The 19,142-nt window shown below is 35.8% G+C and overlaps 1 protein-coding gene across 3 annotated transcripts in view; it reads right to left on the minus strand.

The window, feature by feature from the left end:
- GBE1 (1,4-alpha-glucan branching enzyme 1) overlaps positions 1 to 19,142 on the minus strand; it is a 277,101-nt gene that overhangs the window by 42,556 nt on the left and 215,403 nt on the right. For all 3 annotated transcript variants that reach the window (XM_053220694.1, XM_053220693.1, XM_053220695.1), the window contains exons 13-14: positions 1,933 to 2,117; positions 176 to 308 (exon numbers count right to left, since the gene is read on the minus strand). In XM_053220694.1, coding sequence (XP_053076669.1) covers positions 176 to 308; positions 1,933 to 2,117 — 318 coding nt within the window. The remainder of the gene's footprint in view (positions 1 to 175; positions 309 to 1,932; positions 2,118 to 19,142) is intronic.

The following is a 19,142-nucleotide window of genomic DNA, read 5'->3' on the forward strand; positions in this document are numbered from 1 at the left end:
ATTCAGCATAACAGAGCTGAGCAAAGATTTACCAATCAACTATTTCAAGTTCCTCATTTTTCAAAAGAGGAACTGAGAGCTACTGTCACCAAGATCAGCATTAGTCTTTCTTAGTTTCTATGATGTAATAAATAATTGAAAGCAGACAGTAACATTCACTGGCAACAAAAAGGATATTTTCCTGGCAATGTTGTTCCAACTCGGTAATCAGTGTAGCTCTTGCTTGGATGAAAGTTGAAAATAAAAACAAGGCCTGCTCTCTCAAAAGCGATGATCTTATTGCCTTCGTGCTTTTCACTCACATAGGCCTGCAAGAATTAACACATACATCACATCTAAATAATACCTAGATGCTGTTATAAGCAGATTATGTATTAAAAAGTGTTTTGGTCTTTACTGATAGCCCTGTTAGCTATTAAGTCAACAAGTGAAAATGCCAGTCCATTATGTTTTTTAACATGTTGCAATAGTGTCATATCAAACTGTAACAATAGTCTCAAAAATGGCTTAAAGTATAAAAATCTCACTAGCTATAGACAACTTCAAACAAAGCATAGATGATTAACATTGTGGCTCAGGTTTTAAGAACACAGTATGTATGCTACATGTAAAATGTGTGTGTGTGTGTGTGTGCACGCGCGCGTGCACACGCGCTCGTACGCATGCTGGATCTGTTTACAAGTGAATTTTCTTTAAGACTTTTAGTCTCCAGACTAATGACTTAAGCTACACAAAATTACATTTTAAAATAAAATGTAACATTGTTATTGTACCGAGATCTCTGAAGTTGTAGTTATCTTAAAAACTTTACATTATTGCCCACCTTTGTCAGATTCAATGGCAACATAATGTTCTTTACAATGTATCTCTTTTTTTTCTAATAAAAGAGAAGGTCTAAAAAGAAATTATATCTACAAGGTCTCCCATGTTACACATCATGTTTTCAGTAGGCAGTGAGAAGCCTTTGCTTTTTCAACACCACCCCCTTGCAGCTCCAGCTTTGAAAGGACTTATTTCCATGCATATCAGCAGAGCCACTCTTGGTAATTTAGCAATGTGAACTAAGACTCTAGAGTAAACAGCATGCCTTTTGGTATTCAACATTGTTCCTGTTGAAAAGGAGCATCATTTTGCTCTCTCTTTTGGAAATTGCATTACTAATAAATGTGATTAGGGCATTCGTGTCATGTAGCCAATCTTAGTGAATATATAAGTACCTTTGTTCAACCATTAAAAAAAAAAAAATCATAGACACCAAAGTAAAAACACATCAACAGTAATTTCAAACAGCACCAGTAAAAAGTAAATGGATTATAAGTAACACATACTATATGCTAATTTTTGCACGGGAAAAAAGCCTGTATAAAATTTGCACCTGTTAATTACATTTTCTAAAACTTATTGAAAATGGGGACTTTAATTCCAGAGGAGAATCAAGCTCATGAAAAATACAAAACAGCATGCAGGTGTAATGGCATCTAGTGAGATGACAAGTTAGAGCAGTAAAGGAAGGAGGGGCGGGGGGAAGAATAAAGAACTCTACATGTTGTCCGAGTAGTCTCTTTATGACAGCAAAATTATTTAGATAAAGAAAAACAGTCAAAACAATTAAGATGTTTCTACAGCAATTTCCAAAATGGACTCCACGCCGAGCTTTTGTCATTTATTTTAACCAAATGAAATAAAAATTACTAAATTTAAACAGCAACAAACTAAACAGGAGAGTAAACAGGGCATTATGTTTAAGATTTTCATTATCTATCGGAGAGACTTCAATGACATGTTTTGACAACCCGAAGTATGTTACAGGGCACTACACACTGAATAATAAAGTGCTGTTTAAAAGATCTGCATATAGATTTAAATCGATTGCCATTCCAAGCATGTACAACATTGGTGACTAAAACATAACATTTAGAATAAAGAGCTTACCTGTGGAGCTGAAAGCCAACCACATCTTTCTTCCAATTTATTCATATCCCTGTCAAAGTTATTTAGGAACTTATAGCGAAGGAGGTCATCATCAGCTAAATGAAACTGCCTTCTGGCATAATGGTAGCTCTCATTATTTCCTTTTCTTGGGAAGTCTAACCATTCAGGATGGCCAAATTCATTACCTGTGTGGAAGAACACATATAAGCCTCACCCAGTAATATTAGCATTTCTTCCTAAGGTGACTAAATAATTATATCTGTTAAAGTCCTTAAAATCAGTGTAGGTTATAATTTACTATAGCTGCACCCTGTGAAGGATGTACAACCCTGCTTCAAAGACAGCACAGGGCAGCACAAAGGGTACCGACCGCATCTAGACCCAGAATTTCAGCGTCTGGTGTTAGTCTGGCCACATAGCCCTTGCAACCTTTGTAACATACCTTTTCCTCACGCAAAACTGAGACCAGTTATCTCTATCATACTTATTTCATCTCTGAAATAAACCCACTAGCTCTGAGTAACTTCAAAAATCTGTTTCCATAATTTCTGTAATCTGTACAATGCTTTACAATTTCCAAAGGCTTTGAAGGCACATTATATTTTGATTCTCAGTGGGAATCTTTGTTATATCCATCTCACAGATGAGAAATCCAGAGCGTTGGACAGTTAAGAGAATTGCCCAAGCTTGCACAGATAATAAGTACAAAAAACAACTATTACAAGTTAGTTCTTCTGACTAAAATCCAAAGGTTTTAATGAGGTGCTTTCTACCTCATCTCCACATTAGGCAAGTACGTTTTAAACTTCAGGTGCCGTAGAAACCCAAGTCTTCACTCTTTTATTCATTTTTCCTTATTTCTTTCTCAGATCCATGTGTTACCATTAGATGTATATCTTTAATTTCAACTGCATGTGTGTGTGTGTGTGTGTGTGTGTGTGTGTATGCATGTGCTTACCTAGGACACTTGATTTAGAACTATTTAAATATTATTTCTCACTATAATGATGAGAACCAGAAAGTCAATACACTTGAAAAATGAAATATAATAGTAACACCCACATATTCTTCATTCTCAAAATTGAATTTAGATATTGGTTGTCTAATAGATTGGCCCTTATTGTTTTCCCCAAGGTGGATTTCTACTTTACAGTTTTTTTCCCTTAAAAATTAAATACTACTTTCCAAAATTTACTTTCATTTGCCACTTTAATGCTGCAATTTTCTGAGTCACAAGTTTCTCCTTTGTGTTAGAAAAAACTATAGCCAATACGAGTGTCCTACTTTAATGAAACTAATACAATGATATTCCAATAAGTAAAAACTAGGCAACTAGGATGCAATTCAAAATGATTTACTGTAGACTTGCTTTAAAATGGTAACCTCGGGGTGCCTGGATGGCTCAGTAGGTTAAGCGTCCGACTTCAGCTCAGGTCACGATCTCGCGGTCCGTGAGTTGAGCCCTGCGTCAGGCTCTGGGCTGATGGCTCGGAGCCTGGAGCCTGTTTCCGATTCTGTGTCTCCCTCTCTCCCTGCCCCTCCCCCGTTCATGCTCTCTCTCTGTCCCAAAAATAAATAAACGTTGAAAAAAAAATTAAAAAAAAAATAAAATGGTAACCTCTGCTAAGAAATGCTGCAATTTATATTTAACTGTTTGAGACCAAAGTCATTAAAATAAAAATAATATCCAAACAAATATATCTATAGCAGTTTCATAACAAAGTGTCTACAAACATTTTGCTGAGTTCTAGCATTTCAGTCTAAATATTTCTTACTATTTTGCCTGCTATGTGAAGAGGAGGGAACTGGATTTCTGATTCTATGGGTCTATATTTACTTTAGGGTATCTTCAAGTGACATAAGGAATTTTCCTCTGCCGTGCTTAGGAGTCCTGCTTAGGTCTGGAGCCTGATTCACAGCAGTCCATGGGGTACCTGCTTGATCATCCATTTAGTTGGCAAACTCATGCACCTTCAGAATTGTAGTAGAGCACATTCTTTACTGATAAGGAAGATACTGTCAGCCTGGGGGAAATTAGATGTCTAAGTACTAGTGAGATTTCAACTAGTGGAGAACTTTGGAAAGACTAGAAATGACAAGATGTAGCTAAAGTTTAGTAGCCTGCATATTGGATCCAGCCTTTCTATAGGCACAATACTTTTACTTTGGTATGGCCATGATCTCTGGGTTGACTACCATATTAATCAGCAATTCCTTTAGCCTTTTCTGGGGGAGACTTTTACATCATTGCCAACATGATTATCACACAGAGGCAGCAGCAAATGCTTAATGTCTCTTATTATCTGTCAGGCACATGCATTGCACATGAATTAATTCATTCCATCTTCAACAACACTAAAGTAGGTAGTATTACTGTCCCAAGTTTATAAGTAAGGAAACTACAGCATAGAAATTATTAAGTAGAGGGACCTATGAACCCAGACAGTCTGGTGTCAGCACCCTGACTCTTAACTCCACCATATTGTCAGAAATAAATACCAGGGAAATACAGTGCAAAGAATGACCAACCTCTCCTACATGGACAGATTCCAAGCTAATGGAATGCCATGCACAGATGCATTGGAGCGAGAAGGTGAGATGTAGTGAAGAGTTGGTCTAGCCATGAAACAGGGTTAGTGGCAGGGAGAAGTGGGACAGACAGGATTAGGTTAGATTAGGACAGGCCTCATAAAATTAGGACCTTACATTACAGGCAATAGGGAACTAAAGGCTATTTTCTAAGTTGGGGAATGAGGAGTCCAAATGCATTTATTATTAAAATACCTTGACGGTGTGAAAAAAGACACTGGATATTGGGGATAGTTGAATAGTACAAAAACTAACATGGAATCCAAAATATAAGGTAAGAGATGACAAGAGGTAGCAGGAAGAAGGAAAAGAATGATTCAAATTCATTTCATGTACACTGTTGATGGGAATGTAAATTGGTACAGGTACTGTAAAAAACAGTATGGAAAAGTAGAATTATACTATATGATCCCATAATTCCACTACTGGGTATTTATTCAGGGATCACAAAAACACTAATTCCAAAAGATAATGCACCCTATGTGTATTGCAGCATTATTTATAATACCCTAGAAAAGGAAGCAACCTAAGTGTCCACTGATATATGAATGGATAAGAAAGATGTGGTGTGTGTATGTATGTGTGTGTGTATAAAGTATATGAGTATTATGCAGCCATAAAAAGGAAGAGGTTATGCTATTTGTAACAACATGGATAGACCTAGACGGTGTTATGCTAAGTGAAACAAATCCAACTGCAGAAGGCAAATACCATATGATTTCACTCATAAGTGGAATGTAAAAAACAAAACAAAATAAACAAAAAACCCTCAAATCAACAAAAAGCGGAATCAGCCTTGGAAATACAGTAAATAAACTAAAGATTGCTGGGGCACAGTGGCCAAAATAGGTGGCTGGAATAGGAGATAAAGGCTTCCAGATGTGGAATGAAAAAAATCACAGGAATAAAAGGTACAGCATAAGAAACATAGTCAATGATACTCTAATAGTGTTGCATGGTAACAGATGATAGCTAAGCTTGTGGTGAGCAGAGCATAATGTATACATTTGTCAATCACTATAACACCTGAAGCTAATGTAACATTGTGCGTCAACTGTACCCAAACAAAACAAAAGGAAACAAACAAAAACACAAATGACATTTACGAGGTGGAAAATAACAGGATTTGATGACTGCCTGATCAATGCAGGTTGTAAAGAAAAGGGAACTCTAAGGGTGGTTTTAAAGTTCCAAGCTCGGTTGACTGAGTAGTGCCAGCATTAACCGCACTAGAGAAAAATGGTGACAAAGGAAGTGTGTGGGAAGGAGATAATGAGTTTTTTGGCATGCTAAATTTAAGAACTGAAGAATACACAGGCATCCGTGGATATATAATAACATTGATAAAAATAAAGTACTGAAATTCAGGAGAGAATTGGGGGTGAGGACCAAGAGTAATTTGTTAAGGCCTCACTAAGAGACAGTAGATATATACACAAAAGGAAAAAGGCCCGTGGACAGCATCCTAAGGAACTGCCAGCAGAAGATTAATTAGAAAAGACTGAGGAACAATGGTTACCAAAGTAAGAGGGACATCCAAAGAAATATATCAAAGGCTAAGAAGAGTTTCAAAAAGGATGGTCAGTGACAAATGCTATAAACTAAGAAACACTAAAAAAACAAAACAAAACAAACCACAAAACGAAACAAACCAAACAAAAAAACAAACCAACCCAGAATTTGCTATATTACCATCCATTTGGTATAGGAATAAAATAATGTAAGGCTGTGCTTTTCCATCTATAGTAAGCTCCAGAGGAGGTTTATAGATTCCAAGGAAGCTTATTAAAAATGTCCATCCTCCAGATGAACATTCAGTACCTGATTCATTACCTTTAGGCACAGTCCCAGACAGGAATCTACATTTTCTTCAACCTCCCTGTACTGAAAGGAGGTGGGCTAAAGGCCACACCTGAAGGAGAACAGGGTAGAGATTTGAAAGTTCTTTACATGTCTAAGTAAAAGTTATGCATTATCATGCCCATGGACACAGCAAGACTTGTGTTTTAATTCTAGTGAGCCGCTTGTATATGAATGTAGGCAATCTAATCTCTCCAGTGCTCAGTTTACTCGTTTGTAAAATAGGATAATATGTTTCATAAACACTCTTTTATGATTCAAACATGGTAAATGAGGTGCCGGGCACAGGGTCTGGCAGTTATCAGCTTCTAATGTACAGAAGCTTTCATGTTACACACGTCTGCGCATTACTGATGCTGCTCAGCAAAGAATTACATAAAGGGCAATACATGAGAGTTATAATAAAGCTAAAATCTAAGTGAGGGAACTGATTCACCCTACTCTACAGCAGACATACAAGTAACGAGGATGAATTCAACAGGCAACTAGTTAGTTGACTCCTCTTATTTTTCATGGTACAAACTTATTCCTTTCTTTAAGGTACTGAAATTCTACACTGATGCAATTATTCATTTTTTTTTTTTTTTTTTTTTTTTTTAAGTAGGCTTTATGGCCAGCATGGAGCCCAATGTGGGGTTTGAACTCAGGACTCTGAGATCAAGACCTGAGTTAAGATTAAGAGTTGGACGCTTAATTGACTGATCCACACAGCTGCCCCCTTTATTCATATTTTTCATAATACAAACCAATTTCCCTAAGCCAAGTGTTAGTGACGTTTAAATTATCTACTATTTTAGACATTTAAAAAGCAGAATTTAGTGTGAAAATAATTTTGCTATAAGACACCCATACAGATGTGGTAAACCAGATGGCTATGTTAGGAATCCCCTCTCTACTTTCTTCCTTTGTTATTTCTACCTGTTCATTTTGTAAAACCTCTGAATATGTTCTCAAGGGTTATACATATATATATATATATATATATATATATGTACATATGTACATATGTATATATGTATATAGGGTTGTTATATAAAAAATATAATGGTATATATACTACACATATACTATATATAGCATATATATTTATATACTATATTTATCATTTACTATATAAGTATACATAGTATACAGTTGGTTACATTCCACTTAAAATTAACATTTTAGGAACCGTCTAAAACTAGAGTTCTGCTTTAGCTGGAACACTATTGACACTTGAGGCTCCCGTATCTCCTAATTTCTCCCCAGCTTTCTAGAAAATGTGACCTCAGGTTATAGCCTCTGTTGCTTGTTATCTTTTCCAACTGCCTTAGGTAGACTAAGAAGGTGAAAGTATAAATTCTCCACTGTATGGTTTAGTTTCTCTCTTAGAATTCCTCCTTGGCAGTATAGTTTTCATCAGTATAGAATGGGATGGTGTTTGACCAAAACTACTGAGGATGGTATGAACCCATTTCATAATCTGATTAAAAGCTAAGTACCTGGTCCCCAGAAACACACAAACACACACACACACACACACACACACACACACTGGATATAGCCTTAAGGGCTTATGAATTCCATTCAAAAACTGATACAATGTGAAATCACATTATCATTTACTTCTAACATTCTAGCATGAAAATCCACATCCTTATAATCTATAACATAAATAAGGATTTAAGAGTAGCACAATTACAATGACGTAAGGTATACAGATTATTTAGAGGAATACAAGACACATAATATGTGACAATAAATATTACTTTATTATAGTATTATACTTTCTTTTATTATGGAAGTAACACACTCATAGACACATTTTTTTTAAAAAAAACACAATTACACACACACCCACACACATAATCTAAAATCTTATGAAATAACCACTTGCTATGGTCTGAATATTACTGTTCCCCCAAAATTTGTATGTTGCAATCCTAATCCTCAATGTGATAGTATTAGGAGGTAGGGCCTTTGGAAGATGTTTAGGTCATGAGGGTGAAGCCCTCCTGGATAGGATTAATCTTCTTATAAAGAAGACTCCACAGAGCTCCACTGCCCTTCCACCAGGTAGGGATAAACTAGAAGTCTGAGAATGGGAAGAAGGTCTTCATTTGACCGTCCTGGGACTCTGATCTTGGACTTCCAAACTCCAGAAAGCATGAGAAATACATTTCTGTCGTTTACAAGCTACCGGCTCTGTGGCATTTTGTTATAGCAGGCCAAGTACACTAAGATAACACTGTTCTCTTTCAGTAAATATTTTATTTATTTTCATTTATATCTATATCTATAATTGTATATCTGTATCTCTATATCCATATACATAACCATCCTCTCATCTATCTTATCTCCCTATAACTTGTTTTGAAGAAACATAGACTTCTATGCTATTTTGAATTTTAATATAAGCATTCTCCATCTCAAGAAGTATATATCTCTCCAGGATGGTACTTCCTTATGTGTATACAATGCAATTTTATTTAACCATTTTCCTCATGTTAGTCATTTTGGCTTTTTTTTTTTTTTTTTTTTTTACTATTTTATTCTTATAAAATGTGAGCAATTTTATAAATACATCTTTGTACACTTGCCTGGTATTTCTCTCACAAAACTGAATATGTAGAATAGCTGTTGAGAAGGTAAAAAGCAGATATGATTCTAAGAGAAAACATTTCCCAGGTTTTGAATATGACTAATTATTCGAAGACATAGGCACAAATTAACAAGCTGTTACTGGAAATAATGTTCACCACACACCCACAATTATATTCTTCAGTGCATATGTTTAAAATTCTACTTTAAAAGTATTTTTAATTATTTGAATTTAAGATTTCACTTTATTGTGCTCTAAGACTTGTTAACTTTAAACATTCATCTTTTTAACAGCATATTAAAAATTATTAACAATTAATAAAAAGCAGGTTACATGAGGTCAAATTAAGTACTTGAAAAAATAAAAGACAAAGATGAAAGCAAGACAAATGTTTGGTGTCATAATCCAATTTAGGATTTTTTTTTTATGTATTTTAACTTTTCACTTCATTTATCCTTTATAAGTATAAAGTCACTACTTTAAAAAAAACATTGCAATAGCATACTTATATATTATGGAAAATGAAATTGAATTTCTAAGTTAGAAAAAAGAGTCATTTAAAAAAATTCAAGATTTAATGAAGACCCTATTCTAGCAGAGAATTGTTTATTAATCTCTATTAGAGACTAATTTAAATTTTCTGAAAATCTCCTGGACAGGCTTCTTTTTAAACCAAAAGATAGAGAAAGTTGCATACAACAAAGAAATAGATAGAAAAATTATGTTAGTGATTGCAGACAAAACATTCTACAGGGTGGCTTTTGAATGTTATCTCTGTTGTAAATGAGCTGACAAGGGGCAAATTAAGTTTAATGTAGACAAACGCAACATTAAATTTCATATTTGGTCCAAAACTGTAAACACAAGCATAAAATAAATGGAAGCAAATCACAGAAAGACTTTCAAAGTGACCTTGGAATAATAGTGAACCATTCTCAGATTGAACAGAGAAAACTGGAAAATGCCTGTTAGTATCTTACACTAGCTCACAGCTCACAAACCTAATGAAGAAAAATACTACCATTAAAACAAGTTAAGAATGTTCTTCTCAGCTATGGTCTACAAATTACTTAGGAAATGTGGCAGCACTTGAGACAGTACAGTGAAATATGGCCACCCAAATAAGCTTATAACTAAGGGCTGCTGTATATAAAGATGGATAAGAAATCTAAATTTATTCAGGTGATGGCACAAAAGGTAATTGATTTGTTTTAGCACAGATAACTTGATGGAATAGTAGACACATAATATGAATAAGTATTTTAATTTAACAAAATAAAAATAATGTATGTATATATACTTCCAAATCATATACAAATGTTATGTATACATTCATATATAATATATGTATATATTCCTCCATGAATGCAACAAGCATTTGTAACTTGGAGTTCATGTATTGCTAGGGATTTCCTGATATTTCATGCAAAATGTTGTATGCATATTCATCTGTGTGTGTTTCTGAGGAGAGAGATGTTTCCTTCACATTCTCCGGGAGTCTGAGTCTTAAAAAAGGTATGAACTACTCACTGTATTAGTAACTACAAGAATGGGTCATAAAATAAGAGTTTCTAAACTATATAAAAAAGAAAAGAAAATGTGGAAGCCTAAATTGAGGGAAGCATTTTTAAAACCTTGAGTTGTTTTATTCAACAGATAAGAAGCTTAGAAAAGTCACATTTAAACTGACTCTAGCACACAGAGGCAATGACTGTGACACTCAGGAACAATACTTCTAAGTCAAAAATATGCATTGCAAGTAACTTGGCATTGACCATCAAAGGATGATCTTTCTGCTTGTTAAATTATGACTATGATCACTAATGTAACACATAGAATGTTACTTATTTCCAAATGAAGGGAAGACAGTAATTTTTTGAGCTGTCACTTGGGCTATTTGTAAGAGAACTCACAGTTCATGCCATGATTCACTGCACTCACTATAGTAACAGAACTGGGTGCTTCCAGAAAAACTGAAAGCTCTGGCTAATAAATAAGTTTAAAACAAAAACAGTGAAGCAAGTGACTAACATTGCTATAGTTAATTAATGATTCTAGAAAATTCTACCAAGTTCCTTCTTTCCTTTCCATTTCCTCTGTAAACAGCACCATTCATGTCTGGTTAATTGTGAAAAACCTCTAGGCACAAAATTCCTATTGGGATTGCTTTTCCTGTAATTAATTTTTTGCTGTTTGATGTAAAGGTCCAAACTATAAATTGACAAGAAGCCAGCTGGTTCAGTGATGAAATTCGAGACAATACAACTAATGAAAAAAAGCCCCAGCTCTATTAGCTGAACATTTTGATTAGCAGGTTTGTGTGTTTTGTTTCTCTAAACTGTAATGCATACTAATTTTACCTAGGAATTAATTAAAGTCTATCACAGACTCCATACTGTGGATGTTATACTGAATGAACGTAGCTATGAGAATAAGGTATAGTGCTCCTAAAAATGTAAAAAAACACTTTAGTTCCTACTCCTTTTAACTGTACTGAAGACTAACTCTTAGAAGGAAGTATCTACTTTCAAATCAAACACTTTGGTCTTCCTCTAGTCTGTTAGTGATTACTCAACTCACCAAAGGATGGGGCACAACATAAAATATTTTTCCAAATACAAAAATAAACTTTCTATTCATTCCTCTGTCCCACCTTTGGTACTGATCAATGTGGTTCTGATGGTTCTGATCTCTGGGTTCTGTGGCAGGTGCCACACCCTTTTTTTTTTAATCCCCCTCCATAGTATGCTCCACTGCACTATACCTACAACAGAGACTCCCTTAATATTTGTTAAAGTTGGATTTTTCCCTCTACAATTGTTAAAGATCTAACATCATCTCTTTTGAGGCACAGAAATGAAATATAACAATCAGACCCAGAAGAGGGTATGTCAACAGAGGCAAGCAGAATAAAACTCAGCAGTGGTGCTGGGGATTTACCATTACAGTCCACCCCAGCCTCTGTGCTGTGGATTTTAGGTAACTCATGGTTGATGCCAAGTGTATTTATACATACACTTTAAATAAATATAATATGTGTATAAATACATATGGGAGTGCATGTAAATATGTATATATGGTACAGTCCTAATGAAAATAGTAAAAACAGAGTTCAATGTCCTGAAGACTGTTTTGAAGTCAAATGCTCAACCTAGTTTGGTCTCTAGGTCTCCGGGATCCCCCCGTGGAACCTCTCTCATGCACACTCCTCCTTTAAAAGGTACAAATCACTGATAATGTTCTGAGCTCCAGGACTCGTTGTATTGGTCATATGCTCACCTACAACACAAGATTATATTTTTTAAAAATAATTGTTATAATGTGTACTTATTTAGAGAGTGAGCAAGCAGGGGAGAGGCAGAGAGACAGGGAGAGAGAGGATCCCAAGCAGGCTCTGTGCTGTCAGTGCAGAGCTCAACACGGGGCTCAATCCCACCAACCATGAGATCAAGACCTAAGCTGAAATCAAGAGTCATAGATGCATAACTGACTGAGCCACCCAGGTACCCAGATTGATTATAATTTTAAGAGCATTAAAGTGTATCCTGTGCATTAGATAACATGCTTACTGCATATCAGCATGATCCCTGTCCTCATAGAGCTCACAACCTAACAGGGGAAGAAAGACAAAATTAAATAAACAAGTATAAATATATATATTTCCTTTTGAGAGGGTATGGAGGACAGGGCTCAAAAAAGTGAAAGGATAAGAGTAAAAAACAACAGAGTAGTAGGAAAGGAAAGGAGAGAATGCCAACAAATCCCACCGAGTCCTCACCTCCCCTTGCAAAAAGGAAACCATGGAGGCACTGAGATGGAGGCAGAGCAAGGTAGAGGACAGGCCCGAAACTATGCCATTGGACAGGCAAAGCGGGGAGTGGCTGTTTTAGAAACCTAATCTGTGAACTCTAGAAAATACCTGTGGTGTTCAGAAATAAAAACTGTCTTTGCATACTAGGCATGTATATGGCTTTCAGAAACATACAGGGTAACTGATGTCATGGGAGTGGATGAAATTGCCCGGGAAGAACATGCAGGAAAAAGAGCATAAAGGGACAAAGCCCGAGGAACACTCACATGGCACCATGGGGCAAAGGAAGAGGGGTCTGGAAAGAAACCTGAGGGGGAAGGGCCAGAGAGAGAAGAGGAAAGTCATGGCTAGGGGTAGTGGGGGAGACTGAAGACTGACCCCAGGGAAGGAGGGTTTTGTTGAGGAAATAGTGGTCAACAGCAACAGGAGTCATGGTTGAACTAAAATCTCAAGTCCTATAGCAAACAGACTGAGTAACAAGACAGAATATTTGTGAATAGAAAGGGAGCAATAGCATGACGTATGCAGTAAAACCAAAGAATTGAAAACTGTATGTTGAGTATTAGATGCTTTATTTTTCCTCTTTGTTTATTCTAGGATATTCTGACAGGGAGTATCTAACTAAATACCTAGGAGTGAATGGTCTGCCTTAACTATATGTAAGCTTTGGACTCATAACTTTTAAATTCTGAGGTATTTTATAGTATATAAAATGCACCATATCTTAAGACATTAAAAAAAAAAAAGACTAGTATACTATTAGATTTTCTTAGAATTCCTACAACAAATTTACCAACTAATATTTTGAATAAAATACATGAGAAATTCTAGTCGTTAGTGTCCTAGGTAAAGGGGACGGTGACCTGAGTCAAACACCATACGTGCTCTCCCTTTCCATCTAGTATTACCACCCACACCCCTGAAAGAGGCCAGGAATGGTGCTTAAAGTTAGAACCATTGTAGCAATGCTGGTGGATACCCCCAATCTTCTCCTTGATAAATTATGCATAAAAAGTCTTGAAGAAAGGGCCAAATGAGCTCTGGGCACTTCAAAAAAAAAAAAAAAAAATTCCAACTTAAACTATGGGTGGACAATGGTCAAACCCATCAATCCCTCTACTTATCTACATGATTACAATTGCTATAAAGAGTAAATTCCTATCAGCAAGGCACGGGATAGTGGATGAAGTAAATGGTTAGGTTAAGCATTTTGATAAGAAAGTTGTCAAAATAAAACAAACATAAAACACTCTTAACTATCAATGTTCACATGTACAATATAAGGATAACTTTATATTGCATATACATGTAGTAGAATAAATGACGACACTTATAATCCAGTATTGCTAGTTATGCTAAAGAATTAGCATTCTTATATTGAAGGGTAAGGACTTATCTCATCATGCTTTTATTTAAATCAAGAATATGGAAGAACATTTTAAATAAATGAAACGTAATCATAAAACTATATTAAGATAATAAAAGCAACAGTAATTCCTTGAGAACCCTCTGTATACACGGACTCTATGCTAGAATTTTAGAAGTTATTTCAAATAATAGTCACAAAAACCTTCAATATGGGAGGGGACTTTATTCCCATTTTCAGACAATAGTTCAGGAATATAATGTGACTTTCTAAGATTATGCATGTATTAGGTGTCAAGGTTGGTATTCAGTTAGATTTGTCTGTATTCTTTCTAGGGTATCTGGCACGAGGTACTTAATTTGAGCAACATTAGCTGGAAATCTGTTATGAATGTACAGACATTAGGGAGGATAATAAAAAAGTATAAAAAGATGTATAAGAATGCATTTCCAATTTCACTATCAAGTTTACAAAGAAAGTAAATTTATTACTGACTTGTGCCTTGCATGTTCTGCTATCTGGATGTTACTTCATGTTATAGTTGTTTGGTCTCCATGAGGCCTTTAATATCCTGCAGGAAAGCTTTGGTGCTTGAGTTTCCACTTACACTTAGATATATATTTTTCCTTATTGAAGCAATTATTGAATACTATGATTTTTTTGGTGTTGTATCCGCTGTTTTGTTTTTGCCTGTCTCCTTAATAGACGAAGGATAGATACACCATAATTTCATCTTTTATCCTTACTGCCTAGTTTAAGTAATAGTAGGCATATATAATACACATTCAAGGTTTTATTAAATGTGTTGAAAGAAGAAAATGAAGGAAATCATGTCTGCTTCCTATAGTAGGCTATATATTACTTAGAGTAAGTTTTAGCTTACTTTTGAATACCCAGTTCAAAGCTGAAGGACTCAAATAAAGAAAGTGGGTAACAGATGATTCCTTACTGATTGCAAAATTGGTCTTTAGGAGGGTCATAAGAAAACCCGAGGAAGCTAATAACGATGAGAGAGCTTGGGGCAAGCTGAGAGCAAAATATAGGCTGCTCCCCACCCCCGCCAAGGTGGAATATGTGTGATATTCCTCAGACACTTCTGGCTACACAAGAACAAAGGAAAGGGGTTTAAGTGCTTGCCATGTGGAAAACTAAGGCAAATGAAAAATTAAAATTCCTTACTGCCTGCAGTCGACTCATTGACAAGTCCTTGAAACCTGCAGAGTGACCTCCCTCTAGGAGCTCTGCTGCCTGGATGAAGACATTTTGCTGGGGGCAAAAGAGAACCTTGGTTTAACATTGTCCCAATCTCAAGGATCTTGTAAATGTACTTCCTTTATCCCAACTGCCCTGGGATATATGCTGGCAATCATGCTCCAAGCTTATGGACCCCCATATGCATCTGAGGGGTCTCATGACTGAGGTTTTATTAAACTATGATAAATGGTGTTTCCCTAGCAACAGTTAGCCCCTCAAGTCCTGGAAACCTCACTTCCAAAATTCCTTAGAGACTTACCCTATCCTTGACCCCCTCCCAACCTGAGGGTATATAATGAGTTAAGTATCAGCACCCCAGTGCAGCTCTTCCTGCCCAAGGGTCCTGTCCCAATGCTTTAATAAAATCACCTTTTTGCACCAAAGATGTCTCCAAGAATTCTTTCTTGGCCGTCTGCTCTGGACCACCCCACAAGCCCCCCACCACCCCAAAACTTCATCACTAAGGGGTGGGGAGGGGTAGATAAAGCAGAGCCTATCCACACCATGGGGTGGGGGGGATGAGTGGATGTAAATCAGGAGAGAAAAGATAAATCATGTTTTTATAGCCCTTTTATTATCTTACCTAATTGTACATTGGCTACTCTGAAAGCCAAGTCAATAAGAATTTCAAATGGTTTCTGTTGCTATGTATACTTTGACCTACATGCAATTTTTGTGGCACAGTTTTGATTTAAAATAAATAATAAAGGTGTAATCAAACCAAGAATAAAGCAATGAACAAAACAAATAAGACTAAATAGAGAATAACTGTCACTTTTAGGCAAATATACAAAAATTTTTTTTTTTTAAAAACTAGACGTTATTTTCTTAAGAAAATTCAAAGCAGCAGGTAGTGGGCTTTGCCATTCATTCTGAAACCATTTTGAAGCTGCAGGAAACAGAGGACCCAACATTTTCTGTGAGGGGGGAGAAGCAGGGGAATAAACCACACTAAGAAAGAGATGGGAAGAGTTTGAGTAATGCAATCTTAGCTGAATTCAGATTTTTTGCAAGCAAATTACAAATGCCTTAGGAAATGGTTTGTTAATGGATAGGACTGTAAACAGTGTTAACGGTTTGCATGTGAATAGGGCACCAGCTGAAAGACTCCACACCTTTTTACGTGGTAGAAAACAAGTCAAGAAAACAGGAATGTGAAAAATAATATATTGGCTGATTACAAAATTGATTATACACATGCGATTTTGTGGCTATTCTAACTTTAGGTGTAGACTCAAAAGTTTAGTAATGGAGTCAAATTGTGCTATTTTCCCCTACAATTTGCCTATAATTGGGATATGCTACCACTGAGTCAGAGTTGGTGCCTTTTGCAAACATCCATAGTAATAGAGATGAACAGATTTCCCGAATGAATTACCGAGAGCTAAGTAGAGACATTTCAAGGCGAAGCATATAACCACAGGAAATGAGACTGGAAAGAAACGGCTCACTGAAATCCTCATGTATGGCACAACTGACATAAATTTAATTCAATCCTGGTCTCATTCCAGGCTAGATGAGCACAAGAACCTCAGGCTCTTTCAAGGCACAGCCTGCTGAAGCTTTCCAAGGTTTCAGTCTCCCCTCCCCACAGCCTTTTTTTCTGCAGCCGGCAACTCCAACCCCCTAATAGAGACACTTAACTACCTGCTTAACTTAATCAAAGGACCAGTATCAGTTTGCCTTTGGAAGATGCTTCCATTGCTCCAAGTTCCTGCCAACAGCCAGTTAGCCTTCTCTGCTTCCCTGCTGTCATCTCTTGCTTCCTCTCAGGCCACTGGTGCCAAAAAAAAAATGAGAAAAAAGTTCCAGAGCAGCATGATGGCTTGTGGGGAAACACTGTGAACTTCCTCCCCCAGTAAGAAGAAAAGTTCTCAGTCTTTGCACTGACTGGCTTCAGGTGTCTCTCTCTCTCTCTCTCTCTCTCTCTCTCTCTCTCTCTCTCTTTGCTCTGGGTAACACTGGTTTTGAATTTAAAAAATATATATATATAATGACAAGGTTGTGAATTAGTCTATCAACTGTCTTGAAGGAAATTAAAAGAGAGGGTTCAAAATTACATATGTCATTTTAATGTCTTAAAAGTAATATTTAAATTATCATACACAAATGTCCCAGAGAGGATTGATACAATGTACGCACCACCTCCATCACTCTCCACATAAACCATAACATTTTCCATTGGTCTGAATCGTTCTCTGCATTTCCATACAAGTTAAAATTCTAAATGAGGGAAACAATTTGGTAAAGAACATAGAAATGAAGCAATACCCATTAGTAATTTAATTAATTTTGTGTTTAACTTTTGTCATACCCAACAATTTCATGAAACTATTCCATTTAGAAATGCTCATCACTATTATTTGTCCCTGGATGAATAAAGTTTCTGTGCTCTCCTTTGACTTTTATGTCCCAATATTACAGACACTGCTTCAAACAGATGACACATGGTAATATGATCATGGCCAATGTTTCCTGCCTGTACATCTTCTTTCCGGTTAGTCCTTGACTTGTAATGCTTGTTTTTGCCTCCAGAAATCCTGTCTATTCTTCAACAACCAGCTTAAGTATCATCTCCTGTGTCAGAAATATATGTCTCCTTCAGTCAGAGAAACATTTTTTTCTTGTTTTCTTTCTTTTCGTTTTTTGTTTTGTTTTGTTTTGTTTTTTTTTTTAGCTAGATAAACTGCTTTCAAGAAAAGACACATTTTGTAAGTTCCATTTATGGCTCTGTGTCTAAATTTTGTCCAATAATATACAAGCAGAACTGTTATGAGAAGATTGTTTGAAAAGAGCTAATTCAAATGGGAGATACTCACTTTTTGTTCCTCTTCCTTCTTCCTTGTGTGGAAAGCGTGTTTGGTACTCTGACTGGACTATATAGGAAGGGCAGCATTTCAGTTTTGTGCCTTTCATTCTATACAGTGAAATGTTTCTACATATAGACATACAGGTAAGTGAACTTAATGTAATTGTACCAAAAGGCCAAAGGGTGTGACAGATACCTAAGTAAACTTCCATTTGTCAGGTTAGAAAGTATTTGTATAGTGCAGAGGGAAACAATATAAAGTATGCTATTTGCAAAGAACATATTAAAGTCAATCTGAAATAAACATAGTGCATTAAATTTTAAATAACATAAAGAAAACTATTCAGAAATAATGCTATAGTTTGCCTAAAGGGTAAAGAAATATCCAAGAGACTCTAATTATACTAAAAACAAGATTAAAATAAGCAACCAAAATTATGGCATAATAGTTATCTGGGTCCTTCACAAACTGTCAAAGTTTTCTCCAAACTTCTTGAAGTTTTACAAAGAATCATTAAATGTGTCAGGTATTTGGGGGGAAAAAGAAACTTTTAACATTCCAAGTGACAGATGTCAAGACTCATGAATATTTAAATATTCATAAGTTATCAGACATTCTAAACAACTGTCTAGGAATATGTACATATTTGCTTTAATATTATTCCTGGGATCCATTAAAAAAAAAACCTTATAGGAATAGTGGGAGCACAGAATGAAACATGCGAAGAAAGTAAACTCTACTGACTTACAAAACTACATATTCTATTGCTCAGTTTTATGCTTTCAAATAATTTTCTGAGTATACATTATGCCATCCAATAAATAAAGAAATTATCTTTAGAAAATAGGCAAAATTGTGTCATGCAGCAGGGGAAGCATGGGATATAGATATAAAAGACACAAATTTTCGGACTCTGTTTTCCACCTATGATATATAACT

This window comes from Acinonyx jubatus, chromosome C2, assembly GCF_027475565.1.
Source record: "Acinonyx jubatus isolate Ajub_Pintada_27869175 chromosome C2, VMU_Ajub_asm_v1.0, whole genome shotgun sequence".
Lineage (NCBI taxonomy): Eukaryota > Metazoa > Chordata > Mammalia > Carnivora > Felidae > Acinonyx > Acinonyx jubatus.